The sequence below is a fragment of the Rhodnius prolixus genome, unplaced genomic scaffold (assembly GCF_049639745.1).
Source record: "Rhodnius prolixus isolate KJV_2025 unplaced genomic scaffold, Rpr scaffold_15, whole genome shotgun sequence".
Lineage (NCBI taxonomy): Eukaryota > Metazoa > Arthropoda > Insecta > Hemiptera > Reduviidae > Rhodnius > Rhodnius prolixus.
The window spans coordinates 7,669,704-7,682,583 of NW_027411605.1; the positions used below are offsets into that span (position 1 = coordinate 7,669,704).

General features: G+C 30.5%; 1 protein-coding gene across 4 annotated transcripts in view; it reads left to right on the forward strand.

The window, feature by feature from the left end:
- LOC141455032 (polycystin-2-like) overlaps nucleotides 1-12,880 on the forward strand; it is a 55,010-nt gene that overhangs the window by 1,121 nt on the left and 41,009 nt on the right. For all 4 annotated transcript variants that reach the window (XR_012459108.1, XR_012459109.1, XM_074129846.1 and 1 more), the window contains exons 2-4: nucleotides 3-338; nucleotides 2,551-2,631; nucleotides 2,776-3,087. Coding sequence is in view for 2 of the 4 variants with exons in the window: in XM_074129846.1 (XP_073985947.1) it covers nucleotides 3-338; nucleotides 2,551-2,631; nucleotides 2,776-3,087 (729 nt within the window). In the remaining 2 variants the exon portion in view is untranslated. The remainder of the gene's footprint in view (nucleotides 1-2; nucleotides 339-2,550; nucleotides 2,632-2,775; nucleotides 3,088-12,880) is intronic.

Genomic DNA, 12,880 nt, shown 5'->3' on the forward strand with positions numbered 1-12,880 from the left:
AGGTTGAAAAAAAACAAAATTCCTGCCCAGTGCAGGGCACGATTAATTATAAAGACTTATGGTAGCCAGAAGAAGAACTGTAAATGTCGCAGACATCCAACAAAGTTTTTGTTGAGGACATTTTGTAAGAAATGTATGTTCATACTCAGAAGTACCTCCAAATTACGAACAAGACTAACGCCAAGGTGTAGACTATCCAGGCATAGTACATCAGTTACCCAACCAAGATCATATGTGGCATTATCAGAGCGATTGAAGAACTGCAAGCCACATCTTCGGAAGAATGTAGCTTATGAGGCAGGATCATTGCTGCAAGAGGAATCAAGGATTTCTGAAAGGTATTACGCACAAAGTAAAACAGCATTTTTTATCTATCTTTAAAACGATAAGTATCCCAATCTTGCGGATTTTCTATTTCTAGTTTTCACTGGAAATATCACTTATAAGCTTCACTAAGTTAGAAATAATAATTTTAAGAAATTATTGTGTGTGTATATACATATAGCCATCAAATAAAGGCATTGAACATGCGTATGGATATAGTTAAGTAATCGCCTATTTTTTCAGGAGGGGCTTAACGTCCAACTATTAATTAGGTGTCGTGGACGGAGACGACTAGCAAACATACTTTACTGTAAATTTCTTTTAACCATTAAATAAAATCCAAGGCCTAAGACCGGGAATCGAGCCCAGTACCACAGTACATATTAGCTTTACTCGCCTCTAGTCGCTCGGCTACCGAGGCGCCTGCGTATGGATATATATCTATACATTTAAATTTTCTAATTTCTAATTTCCTAGTTATACCCCCGTCTTTCTAATCAGATTTCTCTTACCACTGTTAGGGTTTTCTTCATTTTGCAATTGAACAATGTTTTCATGAATCCATAATTTTTTTTTATACGAAATTACATAATAAAAAATTCTACTTTTGCAAATTCTGTAATAATTGGCATCATAATAATAAATAATTTCACTGCATTAAAATTTTTACGTTATTTTTTAAGTTTGTTTTTCTTATGTATGCTTCTGTTTTTCTTACTTATTGAGGTAGTAGTCGAAATTTCCAAAATTAAATTTTTTCCTGGAAATTGCATTTTGAAGGATTTGAGGCTACTTGATGCAAGTACAAATTTTTAGCTAGGATATGGTGTGCATGTGAGAATTCTTTATTTTCGGAAAGTCAAGGATAGCTGAAAATTGTTAATTCGTTTGGATGTTTTTGGATACAATTTTGGCTGCTGTGAAACAAAGAAGGTTATGCAATCATTGGGGCTGTTATAAATATTTCTGTTTAAAAGCAAGAAAGATTATTGCCAATTTCAGACATTTTTTTGCCTAGCTTTCGTCCTTGTGACTGGGTGTTCTTCGGAGCTTATTAACAATTATATTTCAATTAAGTTTATTATAAATTGTTTTAATGTTAACATCGAAATTGTCTTATATCCCCTAAAGTGCCTAATGCGTAACTCACCTCATGCTCAACTGAGCCAAAAAAAAGCAATGTTTCCTGGCTTTGATCTTGTCCTTTATTAATTTCTTCGTTCTAGCTGGTTTGATGTGTAACTACGCTCTCTCGCGTAGTTGTAATAACAAGTTTCTTCTTCAGATCGCGTAAATTGTAGGCATTATATACTAAAGCTTTATTCGCTTCATCAACTTAAATTCCGTAAACAATACATTAAAGCAATGTCTCTTCCACAATGTTATGCTGACTTGCAATTTCCGGCATGGCATAATTGTACTGTCTTGCATTCTCATGTGAGCGCCTTTAAAGTTTGATCAATTAGGCATATATTTATTTGTGCACTATTAACTTTTGGTCTGAATTGGTCTATAAGTCTCTCTTTCAAAATTTGCAAAGACCTTATACCCCTCTCAAAAAATACAAATTGTTTAGCTGATCAATATTATCACTTTTCTCAAACTCGGCACCTTTACTCTTCCCACTCATCTCTGCAACCTACCATTAGCACATCCACCAACCTAGCAACCTTAGAAAAACTAAGTTCTTTAAAGAACAGTAGTTCTTAATACAAAAGAACGTCATCAACTGGTACATCAGCTGAGGTTTATTGCATGAGTTTTTTGCCTCATCTAATTTTATATTTTGTACAATTATTGTAATTATTTTGCTGGAGGTTATAGTGTTCGAACTGGCACACCAATGTACATACATATGTATGTATTTATTGTCATCTAATAAATAAATAAATAAATAAGCGAAAAAATGATACAACTAGTACAACTTTTAACAACTGCCAATCTCAAACGAATTACTGTCTCACTCTAATATCCTTTCTTCCTCCCCTTTTTCTCCTATTCTATTTTTCTCTTTCTCTTTTCCTATATATATTAGATATTTATTCATATAAATATATATATATTTTTTGATAACTGATTTATTAATCCAAAAGGTTATTGCCAATTTTTCTCATTCATATATACATATATGAATGAGAAAAATTGGCAATAACCTTTAGGATTAATAAATCAGTTATCAAAAAAAAAAACTATATAATGTTTTTGTTTATATTACATAAATCGCAGGACAAACGATAAAACTAGAGCGTGTACATGCAGGATAGTTTCTAAACCCCTAAGGAGAAAATGTAGCTTACGCAATTTGAGGTATAGTGTTATAACTTTCTTTAGTAGTTAATATTGCAGTAGTAAATATAGTCTTAGTAAAGCAGTAGTAAATATTGGTGTAGTAGAATTAGAGACTGTATGCTATTTCTGAATAAAAACAACAAAAATTCTTATGAAATACAGGGTACGATTATTGAAGAAGAAGCTTCATATAGAATGTAGCTTTGGTAAACATCGCAATAAGTCAGTTTTGAAATCAGTGAACAGGAATTTAAAAAGTTGTATGCAGAGAGAACATTCTGGCTCGAGAATGACTAGTAGACGAGAGCTCAAAATCAAGTTTCGAATAATAGAGCTACATACCCTTCTAAGACGGTATTCAGCTAGACAACGTCGATCGGGTGATACACTAACCAAGAGATTTTCAGCTGTAGAGTCACATCTGCAAAAACCTGCACACTCGATTTCAGAACAGCAACCTGAGGATTTAGCGAGGTAATTATTAGCCTTTTTTTTTGACAAATATTTCCTGATATCCTTGAAGAACAAACTAATTGCTTCCATTGATGGAAGAGTAACTGACAACAAAAAAAATCAATATATTCATTCACATTTATTAGATTATTTTAATACTATCTTACTCTTTTAGGTAAATATTTAAAATCATTTAATATTATTAGAAACATTTCTTGTTTATAAGTGAGACTTATGAGACGTATGGGGATCGACTAAGCGTTCCAACTCACTACGCCTCGCAGACATTACAGTCAAAAATACTTCGAAAACTTCTTAACGCTCCGTTCTATGTATCTAACCTCACTATCCATAATGACCTCAAAATCCCTTTCATTACAGATCTTGCTAAAGCTCGTTTTCTCAAATTTCATTCCTCTACAGCAGCTCATCCTAGAACACCTATCTTCTTCCACATTACCAGGTAATCTTCTAAGGAGATTGAAGAGAAGATGGTCTCGTGATCTCTTATCGTGAGAGCAAAGCACGTTACTGGAGTTGCACCACTGGGTGCCTTCTCCACTCATGATTTTCTTTTATTTCTTTTTTTACCATATTTGCTTGTTGCAACAACTGTTGCAGGGGTAAATTCCAATAAAAGATTAAAAAATAAAAAATAAGTGAGACTAAGTAATATAAGTCAGGAATATTACCAATAAGATTAAATATTATTTCAGATTAAACTTTATTCTTTTAATATCTTATCGAATTACTGGTTTCATTATGTTAACCTTATTTTCTTCTAAATAAATCTAACCAGATTTTTTTTTCTCATGAAATGTATTATTTATTTAATTGTAATACGAGTATAATTTATAAAAATTCCAAAAGGTAATACTACTGATTGAACGTTGGCTAAACAAAAGTTAAAATACAAAATGAAAGACACCAAACAAAGAGGTTTTTATAGTATCCAACAAAGGGCTGTCTAGATTTTTTTTGTTCATCCTTCTGGTGCCAATGAAGACCTCACCTCTCATTGTGCAATATTCACAGATGATGAAACAACTTACACAGGGTTCTCTTAGACCAGAGTTGGGCACTGATTAAAAAAACAATTAAATTCTAAATTTAATTGATTAATTTTTTTAATTGATTAAATTTATTTTTAATTTTAATCAGAATTTAATCGTAATTTTAATCATATGACAATTATTTAATCAATTAAATTTCAGAATTAATCGTTAATCAAACTAATTTAATCAAACTAAAAAAATTATGATTAAATCTGAGAATTAAATTGAACTTTAATTTTAATCACCGAATTAGTTCAATTTCAATCGTTAATAAAACTAATTTAATCATCCACTTTTATGGCTTTTCAACCAATGGTTCGAACCACGTTTTAGCGAAGCCCTTTTTCTGAGCGTCTTCAATAAATACTTTTCGGTTAATTTTTGTAGACTTGGACTTCTTCACGAGTCTCTAGACCAGTGGTTCTTAACCGGTGTACCGCGAATATGGTCCAAGTGTTAAATGTATTGAAATTTAGAAACTTGGGAAAGATACGGAAACAAAAAATTGTTCCTTTTTTTTAATTTGAATTTAATTTTAAGTTCTTGCTAAATACCAAATTTCAAATTATTTAATGTTATTGTTCCGCGAGAAAAATATATACATATAATTGGGTTTCGCGTCTATGAAAAGGTTAAGAACCACTGATATAAAAGGTTGAAAATTTTTTGGGTCATGAAATTCTGTAAGATTATGGCCGTTCTATATCTCCCATTGTGAACCACGTGTTCGTATGAAATTTTGTTCTCTTGTACACTTGGTTTTTCTCAATTATAAACTATAGTTATTTTGTGCACAGATCTAAAAATGTAGAAGATATAAAGAATTGAAAATATTTTGGGTCATGAAATTCTGTAAGATTATGGCCGTTCTATATCTCCCACTGTGAACTACGTATTGATATGTAATTTTTATCTCTTATACACCTTGTTTTTCTCAATTATAAACTATAGTTATTTTGAGCACAGATCAATAAATGTAGAAGATATAAAGGGTTGAAAATTTTATGGGTCATGAAATTCTGTAAGATTATGTCCGTCCTATATCTCCCACTGTGAACCACGTATTCGTATGAAATTTTGTTCTCTTGTACACTTTGTTTTTCTCAATTATAATCTATAGTTATTTTGGGCACAGATCTAAAACGGTAGAAAATATAAAGGGTTGAACATTTTTTGGGTCATGAAATTCTGTAAAATTATGGCAGTTCTATATCTCCCACTGTGAACCACGTATTCGTATGAAATTTTGTTCTCTTGTACACTTTGTTTTTCTCAATTATAAACTGTAGTTATTTTGAGCTCAGATCTAAAAAGGTAGAAGATATAAAGGGTTGAAAATTTTTTGGGTCATGAAATTCTGTAAAATTATGGCCGTTCTATATCTCCCACTGTGAAGTACGTATTGATATGTAATTTTTATCTCTTATACACTTTGTTTTTCTCAATTATAAACTATAGTTATTTTGAGCACAAATCAATAAATGGAGAAGATATAAAGGGTTGAAAATTTTTTGGGTCATGAAATTCTGTAAGATTATGTCCGTCCTATATCTCCCACTGTGAACCACGTATTCGTATGAAATTTTGTTCTCTTGTACACTTTGTTTTTCTCAATTATAATCTATAGTTATTTTGGGCACAGATCTAAAACGGTAGAAGATATAAAGGGTTGAACATTTTTTGGGTCATGAAATTCTGTAAAATTATGGCAGTTCTATATCTCCCACTGTGAACCACGTATTGATATGGAATTTTGTTCTCTTGTACACTTTGTTTTTCTCAATTATAAACTATAGTTATTTTGTGCACAGATCTAAAAAGGTAGAAGATATAAAGGGTTGAAAATTTTTTGGGTCATGAAATTCTGTAAAATTATGGCCGTTCTATATCTCCCACTGTGAAGTACGTATTGAAATGTAATTTTTATCTCTTATACACTTTGTTTTTCTCAATTATAAACTATAGTTATTTTGAGCACAGATCAATAAATGGAGAAGATATAAAGGGTTGAAAATTTTTTGGGTCATGAAATTCTGTAAGATTATGTCCGTTCTATATCTCCCACTGTGAACCACGTATTCGTATGAAATTTTGTTCTCTTGTACACTTTGTTATTCTCAATTATAATCTATAGTTATTTTGGGCACAGATCTAAAACGGTAGAAGATATAAAGGGTTGAACATTTTTTGAGTCATGAAATTCTGTAAAATTATGGCAGTTCTATATCTCCCACTGTGAACCACGTATTGATATGGAATTTTGTTCTCTTGTACACTTTGTTTTTCTCAATTATAAACTATAGTTATTTTGTGCACAGATCTAAAAAGGTAGAAAATATAAAGGGTTGAAAATTTTTTGGGTCATAAAATTCTGTAAAATTATGGCCGTTCTATATCTCCCACTGTGAAGTACGTATTGATATGTAATTTTTATCTCTTATACACTTTGTTTTTCTCAATTATAAACTATAGTTATTTTGAGCACAGATCAATAAATGTAGAAGATATAAAGGGTTGAAAATTTTTTAGGTCATGAAATTCTGTAAGATTATGGCCGTTCTATATCTCCCACAGTGAACCACGTATTCGTATGAAATTTTGTTCTCTTGTACACTTTGTTTTTCTCAATTATAAACTGTAGTTATTTTGTGCTCAGATCTATAAATGTAGAAGATATAAATGGTTGAAAATTTTTTGGGTCATGAAATTCTGTAAGATTATGGCCGTTCTATATCTCCCACTGTGAACCTCGTATTCGTATGAAATTTTGTACTCTTGTACACTTTGTTTTTCTCAATTATAAACTGTAGTTATTTTGTGCACAGATCTATTATTGTAGAAGATATAAAGGGTTGAAAATTTTTTGGGTCATGAAATTCTGTAAAATTATGGTCGTTCTGTATCTCCCACTGTGAAGTACGTATTGATATGTAATTTTTTTTCTCTCATACACTTTGTTTTTCTCAATTATAAACTATAGTTATTTTGTGCTCAGATTTTTAAATGTAGAAGATATAAAGGGTTGAAAATTTTTTGGGTCATGAAATTCTGTAAAATTATGGCCGTTCTATATCTCCCACTGTGAACCACGTATTCGTATGAAATTTTGTTCTCTTGTACACTTTGTTTTTCTCAATTATAAACTGTAGTTATTTTGTGCACAGATCTATTAATGTAGAAGATATAAAGGGTTGAAAATTTTTTGGGTCATGAAATTCTGTAAGTGTATGGCCGTTCTATATCTCCCACTGTGAACCACGTATTGATATGGAATTTTGTTCTCTTGTACACTTTGTTTTTCTCAATTATAAACTATAGTTATTTTGTGCACAGATATAAAAATGTAGAAGATATAAAGAGTTGAAAATTTTTTGGGTCATGAAATTCTGTAAAATTATGGCCGTTCTATATCTTCCACTGTGAAGTACGTATTGATATGTAATTTTTATCTCTTATACACTTTGTTTTTCTTAATTATAAACTATAGTTATTTTGAGCACAGATCAATAAATGGAGAAGATATAAAGGGTTGAAAATTTTTTGGGTCATGAAATTCTGTAAGATTATGGCCGTTCTATATCTCCCACAGTGAACCACGTATTCGTATGAAATTTTGTTCTCTTGTACACTTTGTTTTTCTCAATTATAAACTGTAGTTATTTTGAGCTCAGATCTAAAAAGGTAGAAGATATAAAGGGTTGAACATTTTTTGGGTCATGAAATTCTGTAAAATTATGGCAGTTCTATATCTCCCACTGTGAACCACGTATTGATATGGAATATTGTTCTCTTGTACACTTTGTTTTTCTCAATTATAAACTATAGTTATTTTGTGCACAGATCTAAAAAGGTAGAAGATATAAAGGGTTGAAAATTTTTTGGGTCATGAAATTCTGTAAAATTATGGCCGTTCTATATCTCCCACTGTGAAGTACGTATTGATATGTAATTTTTATCTCTTATACACTTTGTTTTTCTCAATTATAAACTATAGTTATTTTGAGCACAGATCAATAAATAAAGAAGATATAAAGGGTTGAAAATTTTTTGGGTCATGAAATTCTGTAAGATTATGGCCGTTCTATATCTCCCACAGTGAACCACGTATTCGTATGAAATTTTGTTCTCTTGTACACTTTGTTTTCTCAATTATAAACTGTAGTTATTTTGTGCTCAGATCTATAAATGTAGAAGATATAAAGGGTTGAACATTTTTTGGGTCATGAAATTCTGTAAGATTATAGCCGTTCTATATCTCCCACTGTGAACCACGTATTCGTATGAAATTTTGTTCTCTTGTACACTTTGTTTTTCTCAATTATAAACTATAGTTATTTTGTGCACAGATCTATAAATATAGAAGATATAAATGGTTGAAAATTTTTTGGGTCATGAAATTCTGTAAGATTATGGCCGTTCTATATCTCCCACTGTGAACCTCGTATTCGTATGAAATTTTGTACTCTTGTACACTTTGTTTTTCTCAATTATAAACTGTAGTTATTTTGTGCACAGATCTATTAATGTAGAAGATATAAAGGGTTGAAAATTTTTTAGGTCATGAAATTCTGTAAGTGACTGGCTGTTCTATATCTCCCACTGTGAACCACGTATTCGTATGAAATTTTGTTCTCTTGTACACTTGGTTTTTCTCAATTATAAACTATAGTTATTTTGTGCACAGATCTAAAAATGTAGAAGATATAAAGGGTTGAAAATTTTTTGGGTCATGAAATTCTGTAAAATTATGGTCGTTCTATATCTCCCACTGTGAAGTACCTATTGATATGTAATTTTTTTTCTCTTATACACTTTTTTTTTCTCAATTATAAACTATAGTTATTTTGTGCTCAGATTTATAAATGTAGAAGATATAAAGGGTTGAAAATTTTTTGGGTCATGAAATTCTGTAAAATTATGGCCGTTCTATATCTCCCACTGTGAACCACGTATTCGTATGAAATTTTGTTCTCTTGTACACTTTGTTTTTCTCCTTTATAAACTATAGTTATTTTGTGCACAGATCTATAAATGTAGAAGATATAAAGAGTTGAAAATTTTTTGGGTCATGAAATTCTGTAAAATTATGGTCGTTCTATATCTCCCACTGTGAAGTACGTATTGATATGTAATTTTTTTCTCTTATACACTTTGTTTTTCTCAATTATAAACTATAGTTATATTGAGCACAGATCAATAAATGTAGAAGATATAAAGGGTTGAAAATTTTTTGGGTCATGAAATTCTGTAAGATTATGGCTGTTCTATATCTCCCACTGTGAACCACGTATTCGTATGAAATTTTGTTCTCTTGTACACTTGGTTTTTCTCAATTATAAACTATAGTTATTTTGTGCATAGATCTAAAAATGTAGAAGATATAAAGGGTTGAAAATTTTTTGGGTCATGAAGTTCTATAAGATTATGGCCGTTCTATATCTCCCACTGTGAACTACGTATTGATATGTAATTTTTATCTCTTATACACTTTGTTTTTCTCAATTATAAACTATAGTTATTTTGAGCACAGATCAATAAATGTAGAAGATATAAAGGGTTGAAAATTTTTTGGGTCATAAAATTCTGTAAGATTATGGCCGTTCTATATCTCCCACTGTGAACCACGTATTCGTATGAAATTTTATTCTCTTGTACACTTTGTTTTTCTCAATTATAAACTGTAGTTATTTTGTGCACAGATCTATAAATGTAGGAGATATAAAGGGTTGAAAATTTTTTGGGTCATGAAATTCTGTAAAATTATGGCCGTTCTATATCTCCCACTGTGAAGTACGTATTGATATGTAATTTTTATCTCTTATACACTTTGTTCTTCTCAATTATAAACTGTGGTTATTTTGTGCACAGATCTATAAATGTAGATGATATAAAGGGTTGAAAATTTTTTGGGTCATGAAATTCTGTAAGATTATGGCCGTTCTATATCTCCCACTGTGAACCACGTATTCGTATGAAATTTTGTGCTCTTGTACACTTTGTTTTTCTTAATTATAATCTTTAGTTATTTTGGGCACAGATCTGAAAAGGTAGAAGATATAAAGGGTTGAAAATTTTTTGGGTCTTGAAATTCTGTAAAATTATGGCCGTTCTATATCTCCCACTGTGAACCACGTATTGATATGGAATTTTGTTCTCTTGTACACTTTGTTTTTCTCAATTATAAACTATAGTTATTTTGTGCACAGATCTAAAAAGGTAGAAGATATAAAGGGTTGAAAAATTTTTGGGTCATGAAATTCTGTAAAATTATGGCCGTTCTATATCTCCCACTGTGAACCACGTATTTGTATGAAATTTGGTTCTCTAGTACACTTTGTTTTTCTCAATTATAAACTATAGTTATTTTGTGCTCAGATCTATAAATGTAGAAGATATAAAGGGTTGAAAATTTTTTGGGTCATGAAATTCTGTAAAATTATGACCGTTCTATACCTCCCACTGTGAAGTACGTATTCGTATGAACTTTTGTTCTCTTGTACACTTTGTTTTTCTCAATTATAAACTATAGTTATTTTTTGCTCAGATCTATAAATGTAGAAGATATAAAGGGTTGAAAATTTTTTGGGTCTTAAATTTCTGTAAAATTATGGCCGTTCTATATCTCCCACTGTGAACCACGTATTCGTATGAAATTTTGTTCTTTTGTACACTTTGTTTTTCTCAATTTTAAACTGTAGTTATTTTGTGCACAGATCTATAAATGTAGAAGATATAAAAGGTTGAAAATTTTTTGGGTCATGAAATTTTGTAAGATTATGGCCGTTCTATATCTCCCATTGTGAACCACGTATTCCTATGAAATTTTGTTTTTTTGTACACACGGTTTTTCTCAATTATAAACTATAGATATTTTGTGCACAGATCTAAAAATGTAGAAGATAAAAAGGGTTGAAAGTTTTTTTAGGTATGAAATTCTGTAAGATTACGACCGTTTTATATCTCCCACTGTGAACCTCGTATTTGTATGAAATTTTGTACTCTTGTACACTTTGTTTTTCTTAATTATAAACTGTAGTTATTTTGTTCACAGATCTATAAATGTAGAAGATATAAAGGGTTGAAAATTTTTTGGGTCATGAAATTCTGTAAGATTATGGCTGTTCTATAACTCCCACTGTGAACCACGTATTCGTATGAAATTTTGTTCTCTTGTACACTTTGTTTTTCTCAATTATAAACTATAGTTATTTTGTGCTCAGATCTATAAATGTAGAAGATATAAAGGATTGAAAATTTTTTGGGTCATGAAATTCTGTAAAATTATGGCCGTTCTATACCTCCCACTGTGAACCACGTATTTGTATGAAATTTGGTTCTCTAGTACACTTTGTTTTTCTCAATTATAAACTATAGTTATTTTGTGCTCAGATCTATAAATGTAGAAGATATAAAGGGTTGAAAATTTTTTGGGTCATGAAATTCTGTAAAATTATGACCGTTCTATACCTCCCACTGTGAAGTACGTATTCGTATGAACTTTTGTTCTCTTGTACACTTTGTTTTTCTCAATTATAAACTATAGTTATTTTTTGTTCAGATCTATAAATGTAGAAGATATAAAGGGTTGAAAATTTTTTGGGTCTTAAATTTCTGTAAAATTATGGCCGTTCTATATCTCCCACTGTGAACCACGTATTCGTATGAAATTTTGTTCTTTTGTACACTTTGTTTTTCTCAATTTTAAACTGTAGTTATTTTGTGCACAGATCTATAAATGTAGAAGATATAAAAGGTTGAAAATTTTTTGGGTCATGAAATTTTGTAAGATTATGGCCGTTCTATATCTCCCATTGTGAACCACGTATTCCTATGAAATTTTGTTTTTTTGTACACACGGTTTTTCTCAATTATAAACTATAGATATTTTGTGCACAGATCTAAAAATGTAGAAGATAAAAAGGGTTGAAAGTTTTTTTAGGTATGAAATTCTGTAAGATTACGACCGTTTTATATCTCCCACTGTGAACCTCGTATTTGTATGAAATTTTGTACTCTTGTACACTTTGTTTTTCTTAATTATAAACTGTAGTTATTTTGTTCACAGATCTATAAATGTAGAAGATATAAAGGGTTGAAAATTTTTTGGGTCATGAAATTCTGTAAGATTATGGCTGTTCTATAACTCCCACTGTGAACCACGTATTCGTATGAAATTTTGTTCTCTTGTACACTTTGTTTTTCTCAATTATAAACTATAGTTATTTTTTGCTCAGATCTATAAATGTAGAAGATATAAAGGGTTGAAAATTTTTTGGGTCTTAAATTTCTGTAAAATTATGGCCGTTCTATATCTCCCACTGTGAACCACGTATTCGTATGAAATTTTGTTCTCTTGTACACTTTGTTTTTCTCAATTTTAAACTGTAGTTATTTTGTGCACAGATCTATAAATGTAGAAGATATAAAAGGTTGAAAATTTTTTGGGTCATGAAATTTTGTAAGATTATGGCCGTTCTATATCTCCCATTGTGAACCACGTATTCGTATGAAATTTTGTTTTTTTGTACACACGGTTTTTCTCAATTATAAACTATAGATATTTTGTGCACAGATCTAAAAATGTAGAAGATAAAAAGGGTTGAAAGTTTTTTTAGGTATGAAATTCTGTAAGATTACGACCGTTTTATATCTCCCACTGTGAACCACGTATTCGTATGAAATTTTGTACTCTTGTACACTTTGTTCTTCTCAATTATAAACTGTGGTTATTTTGTGCACAGATCTATAAATGTAGATGA